General features: G+C 42.4%; 1 protein-coding gene and 1 long non-coding RNA gene across 3 annotated transcripts; one reads left to right on the top strand and one right to left on the bottom strand.

Annotated features, from left to right (window-relative positions):
- Nucleotides 1-1,656: 1,656 nt before the first annotated feature.
- Nucleotides 1,657-3,750, top strand: LOC145425921 (uncharacterized). Its single transcript, XR_013906689.1, has 2 exons — nt 1,657-2,354; nt 3,290-3,750. It is a non-coding gene; the product is annotated as an uncharacterized LOC145425921 (long non-coding RNA).
- Nucleotides 3,751-5,441: 1,691 nt separating this feature from the next.
- On the bottom strand, nt 5,442-12,427 carry LOC113017989 (E3 ubiquitin-protein ligase TRIM21-like). 2 transcript variants are annotated; one of them, XM_080299370.1, is made up of 3 exons: nt 12,267-12,403; nt 7,507-7,672; nt 5,442-7,355 (listed from the first exon to the last, which is right to left on the bottom strand). In XM_080299370.1, exon 3 carries the CDS (start codon nt 7,344-7,346, stop codon nt 5,688-5,690), a length of 1,659 nt encoding a protein of 552 aa, XP_080155496.1. In that variant the 5' UTR covers nt 7,347-7,355; nt 7,507-7,672; nt 12,267-12,403; the 3' UTR covers nt 5,442-5,687. The 2 variants fall into 2 exon arrangements, with proteins under 2 accessions (XP_080155496.1, XP_026016851.2); XM_026161066.2 differs by lacking the exon at nt 7,507-7,672 and having other exon boundaries at nt 12,267-12,427.
- Nucleotides 12,428-12,770: the final 343 nt, after the last annotated feature.

A 12,770-nucleotide genomic window follows, 5' to 3' on the forward strand; every position in this document is an offset into this window, starting at 1 on the left:
GCTCTGAGCAGTGAGTCACGTGCTCATCGTCGTCTTTAAACTTTATTTTATCTTTAAAAATTTAAGATCGGGTCATGTTTTTATTCCTGAGGCTTTAACTGTGAAAGGGCACATCCTGTTTACATCCTGGTAACAGCTCCGTCTGCTCACACTTTACTGCTGAACTGGTTTGGGGGCGTGGCGTCAAACTGAGGGTTTTCTTCATATTTACAGTCGGTGTGAAAACGTCAGAAGGTTTGAGTGAAAAGAGAGAAAAAGATGTTTGTGAGGATTCACGTTGTGGATATCTGAGGTTATCAGAGTGTCAGGAAGGGAAACCTGAAGAAAGTCAAAGAGCCGCCCAGCACAGAACAAGCCTGTCAGAGCAAAGACTTCAAAGACTCTACAGGCTGCACAGGGACGCACTGTGAGCTCACAGAGCTCCACGTCTGCAGACACCTTCAGCCACACTGCTGAGGACGAAGACCTGCAGACTGAAACGTCCTGTGGTCAGAGGAGGTGAAACGAGAAGAAGATGCAGCTACAACCCAAAGAACAGCGTCCACACAGTGAAGCACGGTGGGGACGCTGTGGGGGGGCCACCACAGAGAGAAACAGGCGTCCTGCAGGACGTTTCCACAGGGCCGAGCCGTGACTCTGCAGAGACATAACCTCTGTGTCTGTCTCAGGTGTGTGACGGGGACGCTGACGACTTCCTCCTCCACTTCCTGTTGTGTCTGTGCAGCAGTGATGTCATGATTCGGCCGCTCAGCCTCACCTGCAGGAAACACACCAACCAGAGACCAGAAGATAACACCACCCTGACCAACCCTGACTGCAACCTTCAGAGTCGTGTGTGTGTGTTTCAGAGGTGAGGAGGTTCACTCGAGGAGACAGAGTTCCTGACCAGACTGGCTCCTCCCCTTCAGCTCACCTGTCTGCACCTCCACCCTGACTGAGCTCCACCTGCTTCGTTCTGACTTCATCTGTTCTACGTGTTCGTACAAATAAAACTTTATTGTTCCTCCTCCTGTCACATGGTATCTCACCTTCACTGACCCTAACGCTGGTGATCAGGGTCAGAGGTCACACGAAGCTCTCTGGGTTTAACCTCACACGAAAGGGGCGTCGCTGTCATCATCACAAAGGGGCCTATAACAGGTCATGTGACCCTTCTACAGGAAGTGATCCCTGTGAGTGGCGCCCACATCAGAGACGTTCTCAGATGGTGATTCATCAAACCTGCACCAGTAAAATCTGACAGTAGAAGGATGATGAGTGAAACTGGTTAATCTGGTGTTTGTGGCACAGAAGGTTTGACCTCCACTGTGTGACACGGGTCAGACTCCAGCTGGGCCTGCCGCTCTCAGCCTCACTCTGAGGAAGCCTACAGTCTGTCACAGTGGAAACTACACCGGGGGACCCCATCCTTGGGGTGGACCCATTTTTGTTTTAGCGTGTTTTGGGGTTTAAAAGCCACAGAGACGCAGTGCTTAGGAAAAATGCATTTCAGCTGTGCTGATGCTCCTGACACGTATAAGACTGGGGAAACCTGCATTCAGCTGGACCTGAAAAACACTATGTCCAGATAAACACAATCAACTTTTGGAGAAAAATAAAAGATTCTTCATCAGACTAACAACTAAAAACATGACACTTACCTTAACAGTGTGGGCTACATCAAATATATTCAAGACCGACAACAACACTTCTCACTGCTGCTAATTTTAACAAAACTAAACAAAAAGTAGAAAAAGGCAATTCACCAAGTCTTGAAAAGTAAAACTGAAAAATAGAAACACAGAATAAAGTAAAACATCCATCCAGATCTTTACCACCAACAACATAAAATCTATCTTAATTAAATGGCCAAATTCTCCAATAAATTAGCAATAATAAAGTAAGAAAAAATAAGACATTCAATTTATGGACGCTCAAATTAACAGAGCGACATTAAACGCACCTCATTGCCTGCCGTAGCGTTCTTCGCAGCTGCACTTCACCTCAAAGGTCGGTTAATACATCGGATTGAACTTAACCAAAGTCCAATTAAAGGAAAATAAATGTTTCTAACAAATACAATGAAGAAGATTAAAATAATTCACTGTCAGTTACTGTCGCTGTGAGTTTGACGAGGTCAGCTGCTTCATTTGGTTCTGCCTAAAGTTCTCTCAGTGATCCAGTGTTTATATGATAAGATACGTGTTTAATGCAGAGAGTTGGAATTACAAGTTGGTAAGAAGCTTTTTAACAAAGGTTTGATTTAAGCTTTAAGTTCAAAGGTGAAAGAAATTTCACGTTTGATGAAGGAAGATCAAGGCTAACAAGGACATAGGTCAAAGGTCAAAATAAGGTAAGGTGAGAAAATATAATATGTTGTGAATTTTAGCACTACGGTTAGCATTTACAGGATATTGTTTTGTAGTGATATTATACAGGAAAACTGTTACTCAATAAGGCCCATTTACTAAATGTTTTTCTATGTGACCCAAGAATTAATGTGTAAGAATCACAGGCTGGTACTTGAAGGTTGAACATACCACAGAGATCACCTCCTTATTCCCATCCTCCCTTCTTTATCTCTTAGAAAAAGAGCTTGTTAAAGGCCAGGTGGTTCGTTTCAGAATTCACTAATGAAAGAACTCTGTATTCTATGTCTAGGAGTGTATTTTTGCTGGGATGACCATAAATTGTAGCTGAACTGATAATCTACACAAAGGATACTTCTTTGCTCAGAGGGCAGGAGGACGTTTCCTTATTTGGTCTGTACCGGTTTGAACTGAGAACCTCTTTTTTAACTGGTGTATGATGATATTAGACTGAAGATTCTGTGACTTAACAAGGCTCTTTATGTTAACCATTATTTTCTCTTGCCTTGTCAACTCAAGATTTATGGTGTGAAAGTAGATGCTAAGGTTGGAGGGAAAACACCAACAAATCACTCCCTTGCAGAAGATGTTTATGTAAAGACCATCTGGTTTTTGTGTCTGAACAAAGGATTCCAACTGTCAGAAGGACGCCACCCCACCCAGTGGGCAGGGTCTGAACTGAAACTTGTTGTCTGCCTATAAAAAACTGCTGCACAGAGAATAAACTTTGAGTTGATTTTGGGAAAGCAACCTGAACAGTCTCTGTATCATTTTGTTCTCCTAACTGCTCCCGACGTCGTAACTAACCCCGCTGAACGGCATACCTGAGTGTTACTTTGAATAATTTTGAATCTTATACAGAACTCTGCTTATCGGTGCCCACGCCTCAGGAGGAAACCCGATCCACGGATGATCCGGGACGGAGATTTCTTTCATAATAGATATATATAATCAATCAATAAGGTGAAAATATCAGATAAAAGGGTTTTTTTGGTTATAAGGAATAAAGAGGTCAAAGGTCAAAACAAGAGTACTGTTAAGTTAAAATTAAAAGGCCAAAGGTCAGATTAATAAGGTTACACAGAAAGGATCGGCAAAACTTAAACAAGGATAAAGAAATAATACATTAAACAAGGAAATAAATTAAAAGTCTGAGTTAATGAGAAATTAAACGTTTAAATCAGGTTAAGAGTTAATTTTTTTTTTTTTTTTTTGCCTGTCCCGTTTGGCTCTTTTGCATCAGAATTGTTGTCTAAAGGCAAAGAAAGATGCCCGACGGATTTACTTTACCAAACTGACCATCCCAGCCTTGCCATAATGGTCCATTTGATTCAACTTTTATTGTTTATTTTATTTTCACTTGCTGAATACGGGACAGACTTGACTGGAGAAAGAAGGAGAGTGATAGGTTTGTAGCATAAACCTATTCGCTGGAACGTTAAGACAATATAATTACACTGCAAGCAAGACGCAAGTAGGCAAACTTCTTCATGGTACTCGTGCACGGGAGAGAACCAGACAAACGCCGTTCCTTCGCTTGACCCCAGTAGCTCTCGTCCGTTCTCCCGTACCACTGTTCTTTTATTGAGGTTACATGAATATGCATAAGTTCATTAACATATGACGTCTACATACACACAAAGAGTACCTTGCCTGTGTGTGTGTGTGTGTGTGTGTGTGTGTGTGTGTGTGGACTGCTGATCAAAGGGTCAAACATCCTTGGTCAGGAAGAGGGTAGCCTCCCCCTCACCCTAGATGGTTCATCCTAGATAACACGGTGAGGAAGTCCTGCAGTTCATCTAAACAAAGAGCACTTAGACTAGAACAGACGCAACTACGTTAATCCTACCATAAAACAATAAGACACGGTATGACCTCTCATGCTCCCAAAGTGCTGTCTAATACACACAAAGTTTGCAGACTATCAAGGATCAAAACCTCTACCAATCTACAACTAATTACAAAACTCTAAGCATATATAAGTAAATATTTCTAAGCATAAATGACAATCAACAATACAAATCTAACAGAGAGAAAGAAAGAGGGAAAGAGAAACAGCTGAGAAGAGGGACGGGGGAGAAGGGCAAAAAACAAAAACCAACAGAACGGGCAGGAAAAAAAAAAAAAAAAAGAAAAAAAAATGCATATATCGATCACCTGGATCACCTGTTGAGAAAGAAAAAAAGAAAACAAGCAGAAGAGAACAAGAGTAATAGAATAAACAACATCACAATGATATATGGGAATATGACAGTAAATACTAAATGTTAAACATTATTGTGCAGCACATAAGATCAACAGAACACAGTGTGCTTTGAGGTAGGAGCCAAAAAGGGTGTAGTTTGTGGGTGTGATCACCCGTGTGTACACCTGTGAGCATGGACGCGCTTGTTTTTAAAAGGTTCCTTCATGTAGATGTTGTGATCAAATAGTTTGTACGGCAGAAAGAAAAACATGTTTCAGTATGTTGAGCTAAAACCACAGTAGACACTGGTAGAGACCTCAGATCATTGTTACTGAGGAATTCTGCCTTAAACAGTAAAGTGTTCTTTAACTGTGTGTGTGTGTGTGTGTGTGTGTGTGTGTGTGTGTGTGTGTGTGTGTGTGTGTGTGTGTGTGTGTGTCTGCAGCTGTTGTGTTGTTGCTGCATCGTTGCCTCAGGGGGAAAGTTGTGTGTGTGTTATGCAGACTAGCAGAGACTGCAGCTGTCAGCAGCCACACACACACTTTCTATTCTTCAAATCAAATCACAGTGAAACATGTTCACTGACAGCTCAGCTTCAGCATCGTCTTCATGCTGTGACTGCAGCCGTTCAACTCTGTTTGTCTTTAACCCAAATCATCACAACATGCAAATATAATCATCAAAATGATGTGACTGGAAGGATGCAGCAGTCTGTGCTCCACCTTTCTCCTCCACACCTGCAGGTGGAGAACATGGATGCATGAATCTCTACAGAGTTCTTTGAATATTATCCGTCTCATCAGTTTTCAGTGAACAAAACTCCTCACAGAGCCAAAATAAGCAGTTTGTATCCAACATAACTCAGCTGGACTCTGATGCTCCGTATAACAGCCACACATGAGTCTGGATTCACTCAAAGCATTGAACAAACTTTATTGGAAATGAAGCTTTTGGACATTTGTTCTCTGATATTTGCTCTTCAGCTCGAGTCTCCATCAGTGGGAACATTTCCTGATTCAACTTTTCTTCTGTTCAAATCAAACTCCATGAGAATCAAAGTGTGAATCAGAGTCCTGATGATCATGGAGACTGTAGAGGATTTACACTCAACATGTTCATTTGTTCCCTTCAAGAAAAATCAATCATTCATCCAATTAAATCAGTCGTTGATCAGTTTGATTGACAGGACAGATGATCAGAGGTGCAGAGTTTTTACCTCCATGATTCATATAGGGACTGAAGAATGGGTGGAGTTTGTGAGTGAAGGAGCAGCCAGTAAAGGAGTAGATCAGAGCTGCAGCACCTACATCATAAAAGGAGACCAGACCCTCCTCATAATCCACAAACACCCCCACCTTCTCAGGACCAGGATGAAGACAGAGGGGGACTAAATACTTAGCACAAGCTTTGTACTCATTTCCATTTCTCAGCATCACAGTCCAGAAACCATCCTGAGGACTCAGTCTGATTCGTCCCTTCCTGTTGATCGACTCTGTGGCCACTCCTAAATCCCACTCAGTCTTTCCTTTAACCTGAACCTCAAAGTAAAATCTCCCTGAAGAGAAACTCTGCTCTCCTAAAACACAAACACAGTGAGAAAATCTCTCTGGGTTGTCTGAAAGTTTCTTCCTCACATCACCACAGTACACTTGTTTTCCATCATCAGACAGGATGAGAGCAGGATGAGCTGTATCAGGATCCAGAGTCACATCCACCTCATGCTGCTGCACCCTCTGCAGCTCAGCCTCAAACAGCTTCTTCTTCATGGGTTTCCAGACTGTCTCCTCCAGCTGAGCCACAGCTCTCCCCACAGTCCCCTCATATGATGGTGGATGAACTTTGACCTCTGTCCAGTCCTTGCTGGGTGGAGCAGCTTTCAGGGAGGAGAAGCTTTGGAGGAGGTGGAGGTGGTCTTCAGAGCGTGAGAGCTGCTCCACCTCAGAGCTTCTCTCCATCAGCTCAGAGATTTCCTGTTCCAGATCTTTGATGAGACCTTCAGCCTGTTTCTCTGTAGCTTCCTGTTTGTCTTCGATCTCCTTCATGAGCTCCTTCAGGCGTCTCTCAACAGACTCCATCAGAGCCGTGAGGACCTGAACACCTTCTGCTTTCTGTCTGTCTGCAGCATCTTTACTCATCTTCACCGACTCTGTGATCTCCTGAATCTTCAGTCGTCTCTTCTGGATCATCTGCTGAATCTCAGCCTCTGTCTTCTCCAGCTCTGCCTTCTTTCCTTCATATTCTTCTCTCAGAGGAACAAACTCGTGGTTCTTGTGGTCTAAAACAGAGCAGAGCGTGCAGACACATGTCTGGTCGGTCTTACAGAACAGCTGCAGAAGGTTATCGTGCTTCGTGCACATCCTGCCTTCCAGGTTCTCCACAGCATCAACCAGCTGATGTCTTTTCAGACGTTTCAGTGTCAGATGAGGCTCCAGGTGAGTGTGACAGTAGGAGGTCTGACACACCAGGCAGGACTTCAGGGCCTTCAGTCTGGTTCCAGTGCAGACGTCACAGGGAACTTCTCCTGGTTTGGCAGCTTGTTGCTCTGAGCTGCTGCTGCTGGCTTTCTGCTGAGCTTCACGTCTGAACTGAGCAACCATCTCAGAGATGAAGGTGTTGATCCTCAGCTGAGGTCGAGTGTAGAAAGTCTCTTTACACATGGGACACTGACAGCTGACATTCATGTCCCAGTGCTGACTGATGCAGGTTTTGCAGAAGTTGTGTCCACATGGTGTAGAGACTGGATCAGTGAACACATCCAGACAGATGGAGCACAGAAACTGATCTTCAGATCGCAGATTGCTGGCAGCAGACATGTCTGCACTCTGAGGGAGAAAGAAGAGAAACATTTGATTCAAAATTCACTTTAAATTTCATTTTTACAAAGAGAGAAACAAGCGTCAGTAGTCTGAGGAGCTTGGAGAGAAAAGCGTCTGGACTTCTTTAAGTTTCTTTTCATCACAGAAGCTTCTTCACCTCATCCTCAACACGGACCAAGGAATGAATACTGCACTTTTGGAAGAACTCCCTCCCCTGCAGCCTCTTATCGTCAAAGGGACGGAGGTGGAGAGGGCAAACAGCCACAGATTCCTGGGACTGCAGGTTACATCAGACCTGAGCTGGACTCTCAACACTACAGCAACTGTGAAAAAAGCCCAGCAAAGGCTTTATTTCATTCGGCTGCTCAGGAAAGCTGGCATGAACCACCACCCTCTCACCCAGGCCTGCAGAGGACTGATAGACAGCATCCTCACCGCAGGCATCACTGTCTGGTATGGAAACACTACACAGACAGAGAGGAAGGCTCTGCAGAGTCATAAAGTCTGCAGAGAGGATTATGGGAACAACACTTGCATCCATGGACCTGCACATACAAAGCTGCACATACAATCTCAGACACAACAGAGCGGACAGCAGCATCACACACAGAACACGATTCTTCAACAGCTTCTTCCCCACAACTGTCAGACTGACGGCAAACAAAAACACACTGAACACTTAAAATAACACAGCACTACTTAACCTCACTTTGAATGTATCATCGGTTCACTGACCATCGGGCAATACACTCACAACAGACTTGTGAAACAGCTCTGTGGAACAAATGTGCAATACTGTGAGTGCGATAAGAGGTAGAGAACTACACACTCTCTGTACATTTTCTTCTTTTTCTTTGTATATAGAAAAGAGTACAAATAAAATAATTCACGCGGAGTGTGAGGCATGAATTATGATCAGTTATTTTTTTAAGAATTCTAGAAATTGTTGCCAAATCATACAAAAACTCGCCAGTTTCCCCTCTCTATCAAATCTTATCTGCTCCACCCTGGCCACAGACACCATCTCATTAAGCCACCTGTTAAAACACGGGGCCGAAGAAGACCGCCACTGTAAAAGAATAAGTTTCTTTGCAGCCAGCATACCCATTGTAATTATCTGTTTTTGTGAAAAGGAAAAAGATTCGACTGATGCAAATGATCCAAGTATAGCCAATGTACCATCACGTGGTACTTTTTTCCTAAATTGGTTTGAAAACCACATAAAAAATCTGGCTCCAAAAAGCATTCAAAACAGGGCAATGCCAAAATAAATGTGCAAGGGAACCTTCACCGACTTTACATCTGTCACATAAGGGGGATACAGAATTATAGATCCGGTTAAGTTTAAGTTTAGAAAAGTGTAGTCTATGAATGACTTTAAACTGGATTAGTTTATATCTGGCATTTATTGAGCCTTTCTGAATATTGGACAAACAATTTGACCATTGGTCTTCAGACAGAGGGACCCCGAGGTCTTCAGCCCATGTTTTCTTAATTCGGTCGGAATCAACTGGGATTGTAAAGCACTTAACAAACTGAGATATCAAATGTTTAAAATCTGCTTTCCGAATTATATCAAAGTAAGTATAACTTCGTGGCTTCAGTGGAAAGTCTGAAAAGTTTTGTTGAACAAAATTCCTTATTTGAAGATAACGAAAAAAATGTGATTGAGGTAATTGAAACTTTTCTTGAAGTTGAAGGAAGGACATAAATTTGTCATCTGTATATAAGTCCTCAATGTATTTCAATCCCTTTCCCCCCCATTCTAAAAACACCCTATCCATTTTACCTGGTTTAAACAAGTAGTTATGTATTATTGGCATTCCTACTGAAAAATCAGGTTGTTTGAGAGATTTCCTAATTTGACTTAATATCTTTAAGGAGTGTTTAACAACAAAATTACGACTGAGCGAATTGTTAAAAGAACCCATGTTAGAAAACAATAAGACCGGTAATGAGGCTTCAGATACTGTTGCTGCCTCTACCTGGAGCCAGATCGGAAGCTTGTCATGACAATAATCAATAGGCGAGCCCCACTGCCAGTGCAATAGAGCTCTTGAATTTGCTGCCCAATAATAATGTCTAAACACAGGGAGACCTAACCCCCCGCAGGAAGTGTTTTTTTGAAGATGAGCCATGGATATCCGAGGGGGTTTTCCTGCCCAAATGAATGAGTGAATCAATGAATCAAGCTGCTTAAAAAATTTAAGTGGCAAGTGAATAGGAAGGTTTTGAAAAAGATATAAAAATCGTGGCAAAGACACCATTCTAACTGGATTTATTCGACCGATCAGAGACAGAGGAAGCAGCTTCCATTTTCTAATATCATCTTTGAACTTATCCAGCATTTCCAGGAAATTCAATTTATAAAGGAGTTTGGGATTTTTAGAGATCTTAAGACCAAGATAGGTAAAAGACGTAGTTACTAATTTGAATGGGAGTGAGCTGAGGAACTTTGGGCATAGATTATCTGTTATTGGCATAAATTCAGATTTATCCCAATTGATCATATATCCTGATAATTTCCCAAAGTGTTTAATACAATTTAAAAGATTAGGGAATGAGATTTCTGGTTTGGAAAGGCAGATCAGTAAGTCATCTGCATAAATGTTAACAAGACTTTCCACATTCCCAAATTTAACTCCCTGTATACCTGGGTGGTTTCTTATGTTAATGGCTAGGGGCTCCAGGGCTATATCAAAAAGAAGCGGTGAGAGGGGATCCCCCTGTCTCACCCCGCGTTGTAATTGAAAGGGAGAGGATTTATCTGCATTAGTGAGAATACAGGACACCGGACACAGATAAATCATTTTAATCCAATCCCTAAAGTACTCCCCAAAACCAAATTGTTTTAGAGTCTCAAATATATAAGACCATTCAATCTGATCAAATGCTTTTTGAGCGTCCAGAGAAAGTACTGCTGTTTTAACCTCTTTTCCATAACCTAAATTAATTGTATTTAATAATAAACGGACATTATTAAATGACCATCTACCAGGAATAAAACCTGTTTGATTAGGATGTATAATTGTTGAAATAGTTTTTTTTTCTTCCTTTTCTTTTTCTTCTTTTTTCCTTTCTTCTTTTTTTTCTTCTCCTTTCTCCTTTCATGCTCATAAGTTCACAAATGTTAAAAACAGTAATTGTTCTTGGTTGATTTTGTATAAGCATGTTATGTTTAATTTAAATGCAAAAATTAAAAAAAATTTAAGAAAAAAAAAAAAGAAAAGAGTACGACTACCCTACTTCGGACTTCATTTCTATCCTCCTGCTTTTTCTGTCTTTATATTGTTAAAGTGTGATTTGACTTGGAAAGCTCTGCACAAGTATTCCACTGTGCATGGACTGTTGGTCCTGTGTGCAAATGTCAAAATAAAAATCTTGAACCTTCAGTTGTCAGAGTAACTGGTGGAGACCCAGCAACACACTCAGACACAAACTGGTTCATCTGAAACACAAACTGAACAACGTCGTGTCTGCTGTACAGTGCAGCGTCCAGATGAACAGGATCAACAGGATGAACATCTTTTTAACAGTCGTTACAAAGATGTGAAGTTGTTTGGCTGACACAGACAAACAGTATCCCACATTCTTGATTTTTAGCTCACAAACACGTCTTATAAGGACTTATTGATCCTGAAATGTTGGAGGTTTTAGCTCTTTAAACAGTAAAGTTACAGGAGGATACAGATAATTATCAGGAAAATGTCCTCGGTTTGTTAAAACGATCCCGTCCGATAACACACGAGAACAATAAATGTATAATTTTCTGTTGTAACCCACAAACTGAACGGTCACACTCATCTTTCATGTTGTCACTAAAACATCACTCCTTCCACGTCTAGTTGGTCGTGATGGAGGCGGAGTGCGTTGGGTCCGCTTTCCCTGCCCAGCCGATGTTCCTGACGCAGGGAAACAGATCCTGTTGGGGATCCCTACCTCGGCACAACACCTGCCATGGTCTTTGCACACTCACCACAGTAAATGCATCATGTTGTCAGCTTTACAGTATCATAGTCAGAGAAACTGGTCAGGCCGCTCTCTTCCAAATGTCTACACTTCACCCTTTTACTGTCAGTGGGCTCAGAGTCCATCTAATGTGGCTCATTATCTGATGCCGTCTGCAGACCAGTGTTAGACACTGAGAGGTTGATGGCTCCGTGTCAGAGCACCGGCCTTAACGAAAAAGTTATCAATCGTTCTTTTCATCTTTTCTCATTACCCACAGCTACATCCACTCCTATCAGGCTGCTCACCTCTGCTGCGACGATTCAAACAGGCGGAAAGTAAATAATTTGGAGACGGTGCGTTTGTGTCACAGTGAACAGTGAAAACAGAGACTTTCTAAAACGATGATGCATGTTAGTCATGTGATGCAGGCATGTGACCAATTAAACAAAGATAGTGGAGAGCATTATACAGCAGCAGTTTTGACAGTCCTATTAAAGATGAATATCAGTCTGCACATGCTCCACAGAGCTTTTCTTCAAATTCTTTATTTCTCTCTCGGTTTTGCAACTTTGTACTTTTGTGTTACTCGCAGCAACAACTCCACCTCATTGTTAGTCCATTTTAAAACTCGGTGCTTTTCCTCCACCTTTTGCTGCGACGTTTCAAACAGCTGGAAAGTGAATAAGCGGCAGACAGAAATGAGACCGGTCGAATCGTCTTGCGTTTCACGCATGCGCAGGACTGGAACGTAAGAGTTTTCAGCCGTCTTAATGTGGACGCACAACTCTGTGAAAACGACTGAAAACACCAGTGTGGACGCGGAGCGCTGTTTTCAAATCTATCCGGGCGAGTGTGGACGTAGCCTAAGTGGCACCATGGAGAAATGAGGTGGCGCTCTAGAGTCCTGATGAAGTGAACAGAGTGAAGATTTGTGTAGAAGCAGGAAGTGTGATCAGCTGCACTCACCACTGTTGCTGAGAGGAACCTGATGGACTCCAGTGAATCTTCTTTTAGAGACAAACAGGACTCGACTGCAGCTCTGCTGCTGCTCTCTCACACTTTCACTTCTGCAAAATGACGTTGGGCTTCTTGTTTTTCAGGTGTTGCTCCGCCTCTTCCTGCCTCTCCCTTTACAGGAATCAGCCGGTCTGTACTCAGTGACTGTGTGCAGCGGGTGGGAGGAGTGAGGAGTGGTGTGTGGGTTCACACAGTAATGACGGCCTCAGGTGATCAGGAGAAACTCACCTGGATTTCCTTTTTCCACAGCAGACTGAGAGCTTCAGGTGGACCCTGAAGGAGGTCTCAGACACAGGTGGTAAAAGTACACACAGTGTGTACTGAAGTAGAAGTACTACTGTTAAAAATACTCCAAGTACTAATTCAACTTCTTTACTCAAGTAAAAGTAAAAAGTACTGGCTGTGAAATGAGAGTAAAAAGAGCTGATTGAAGAACATTTCTAACACGTGTTT

The sequence above is a fragment of the Astatotilapia calliptera genome, chromosome 3 (assembly GCF_964374335.1).
Source record: "Astatotilapia calliptera chromosome 3, fAstCal68.1, whole genome shotgun sequence".
In the NCBI taxonomy this organism is placed as follows: domain Eukaryota; kingdom Metazoa; phylum Chordata; class Actinopteri; order Cichliformes; family Cichlidae; genus Astatotilapia; species Astatotilapia calliptera.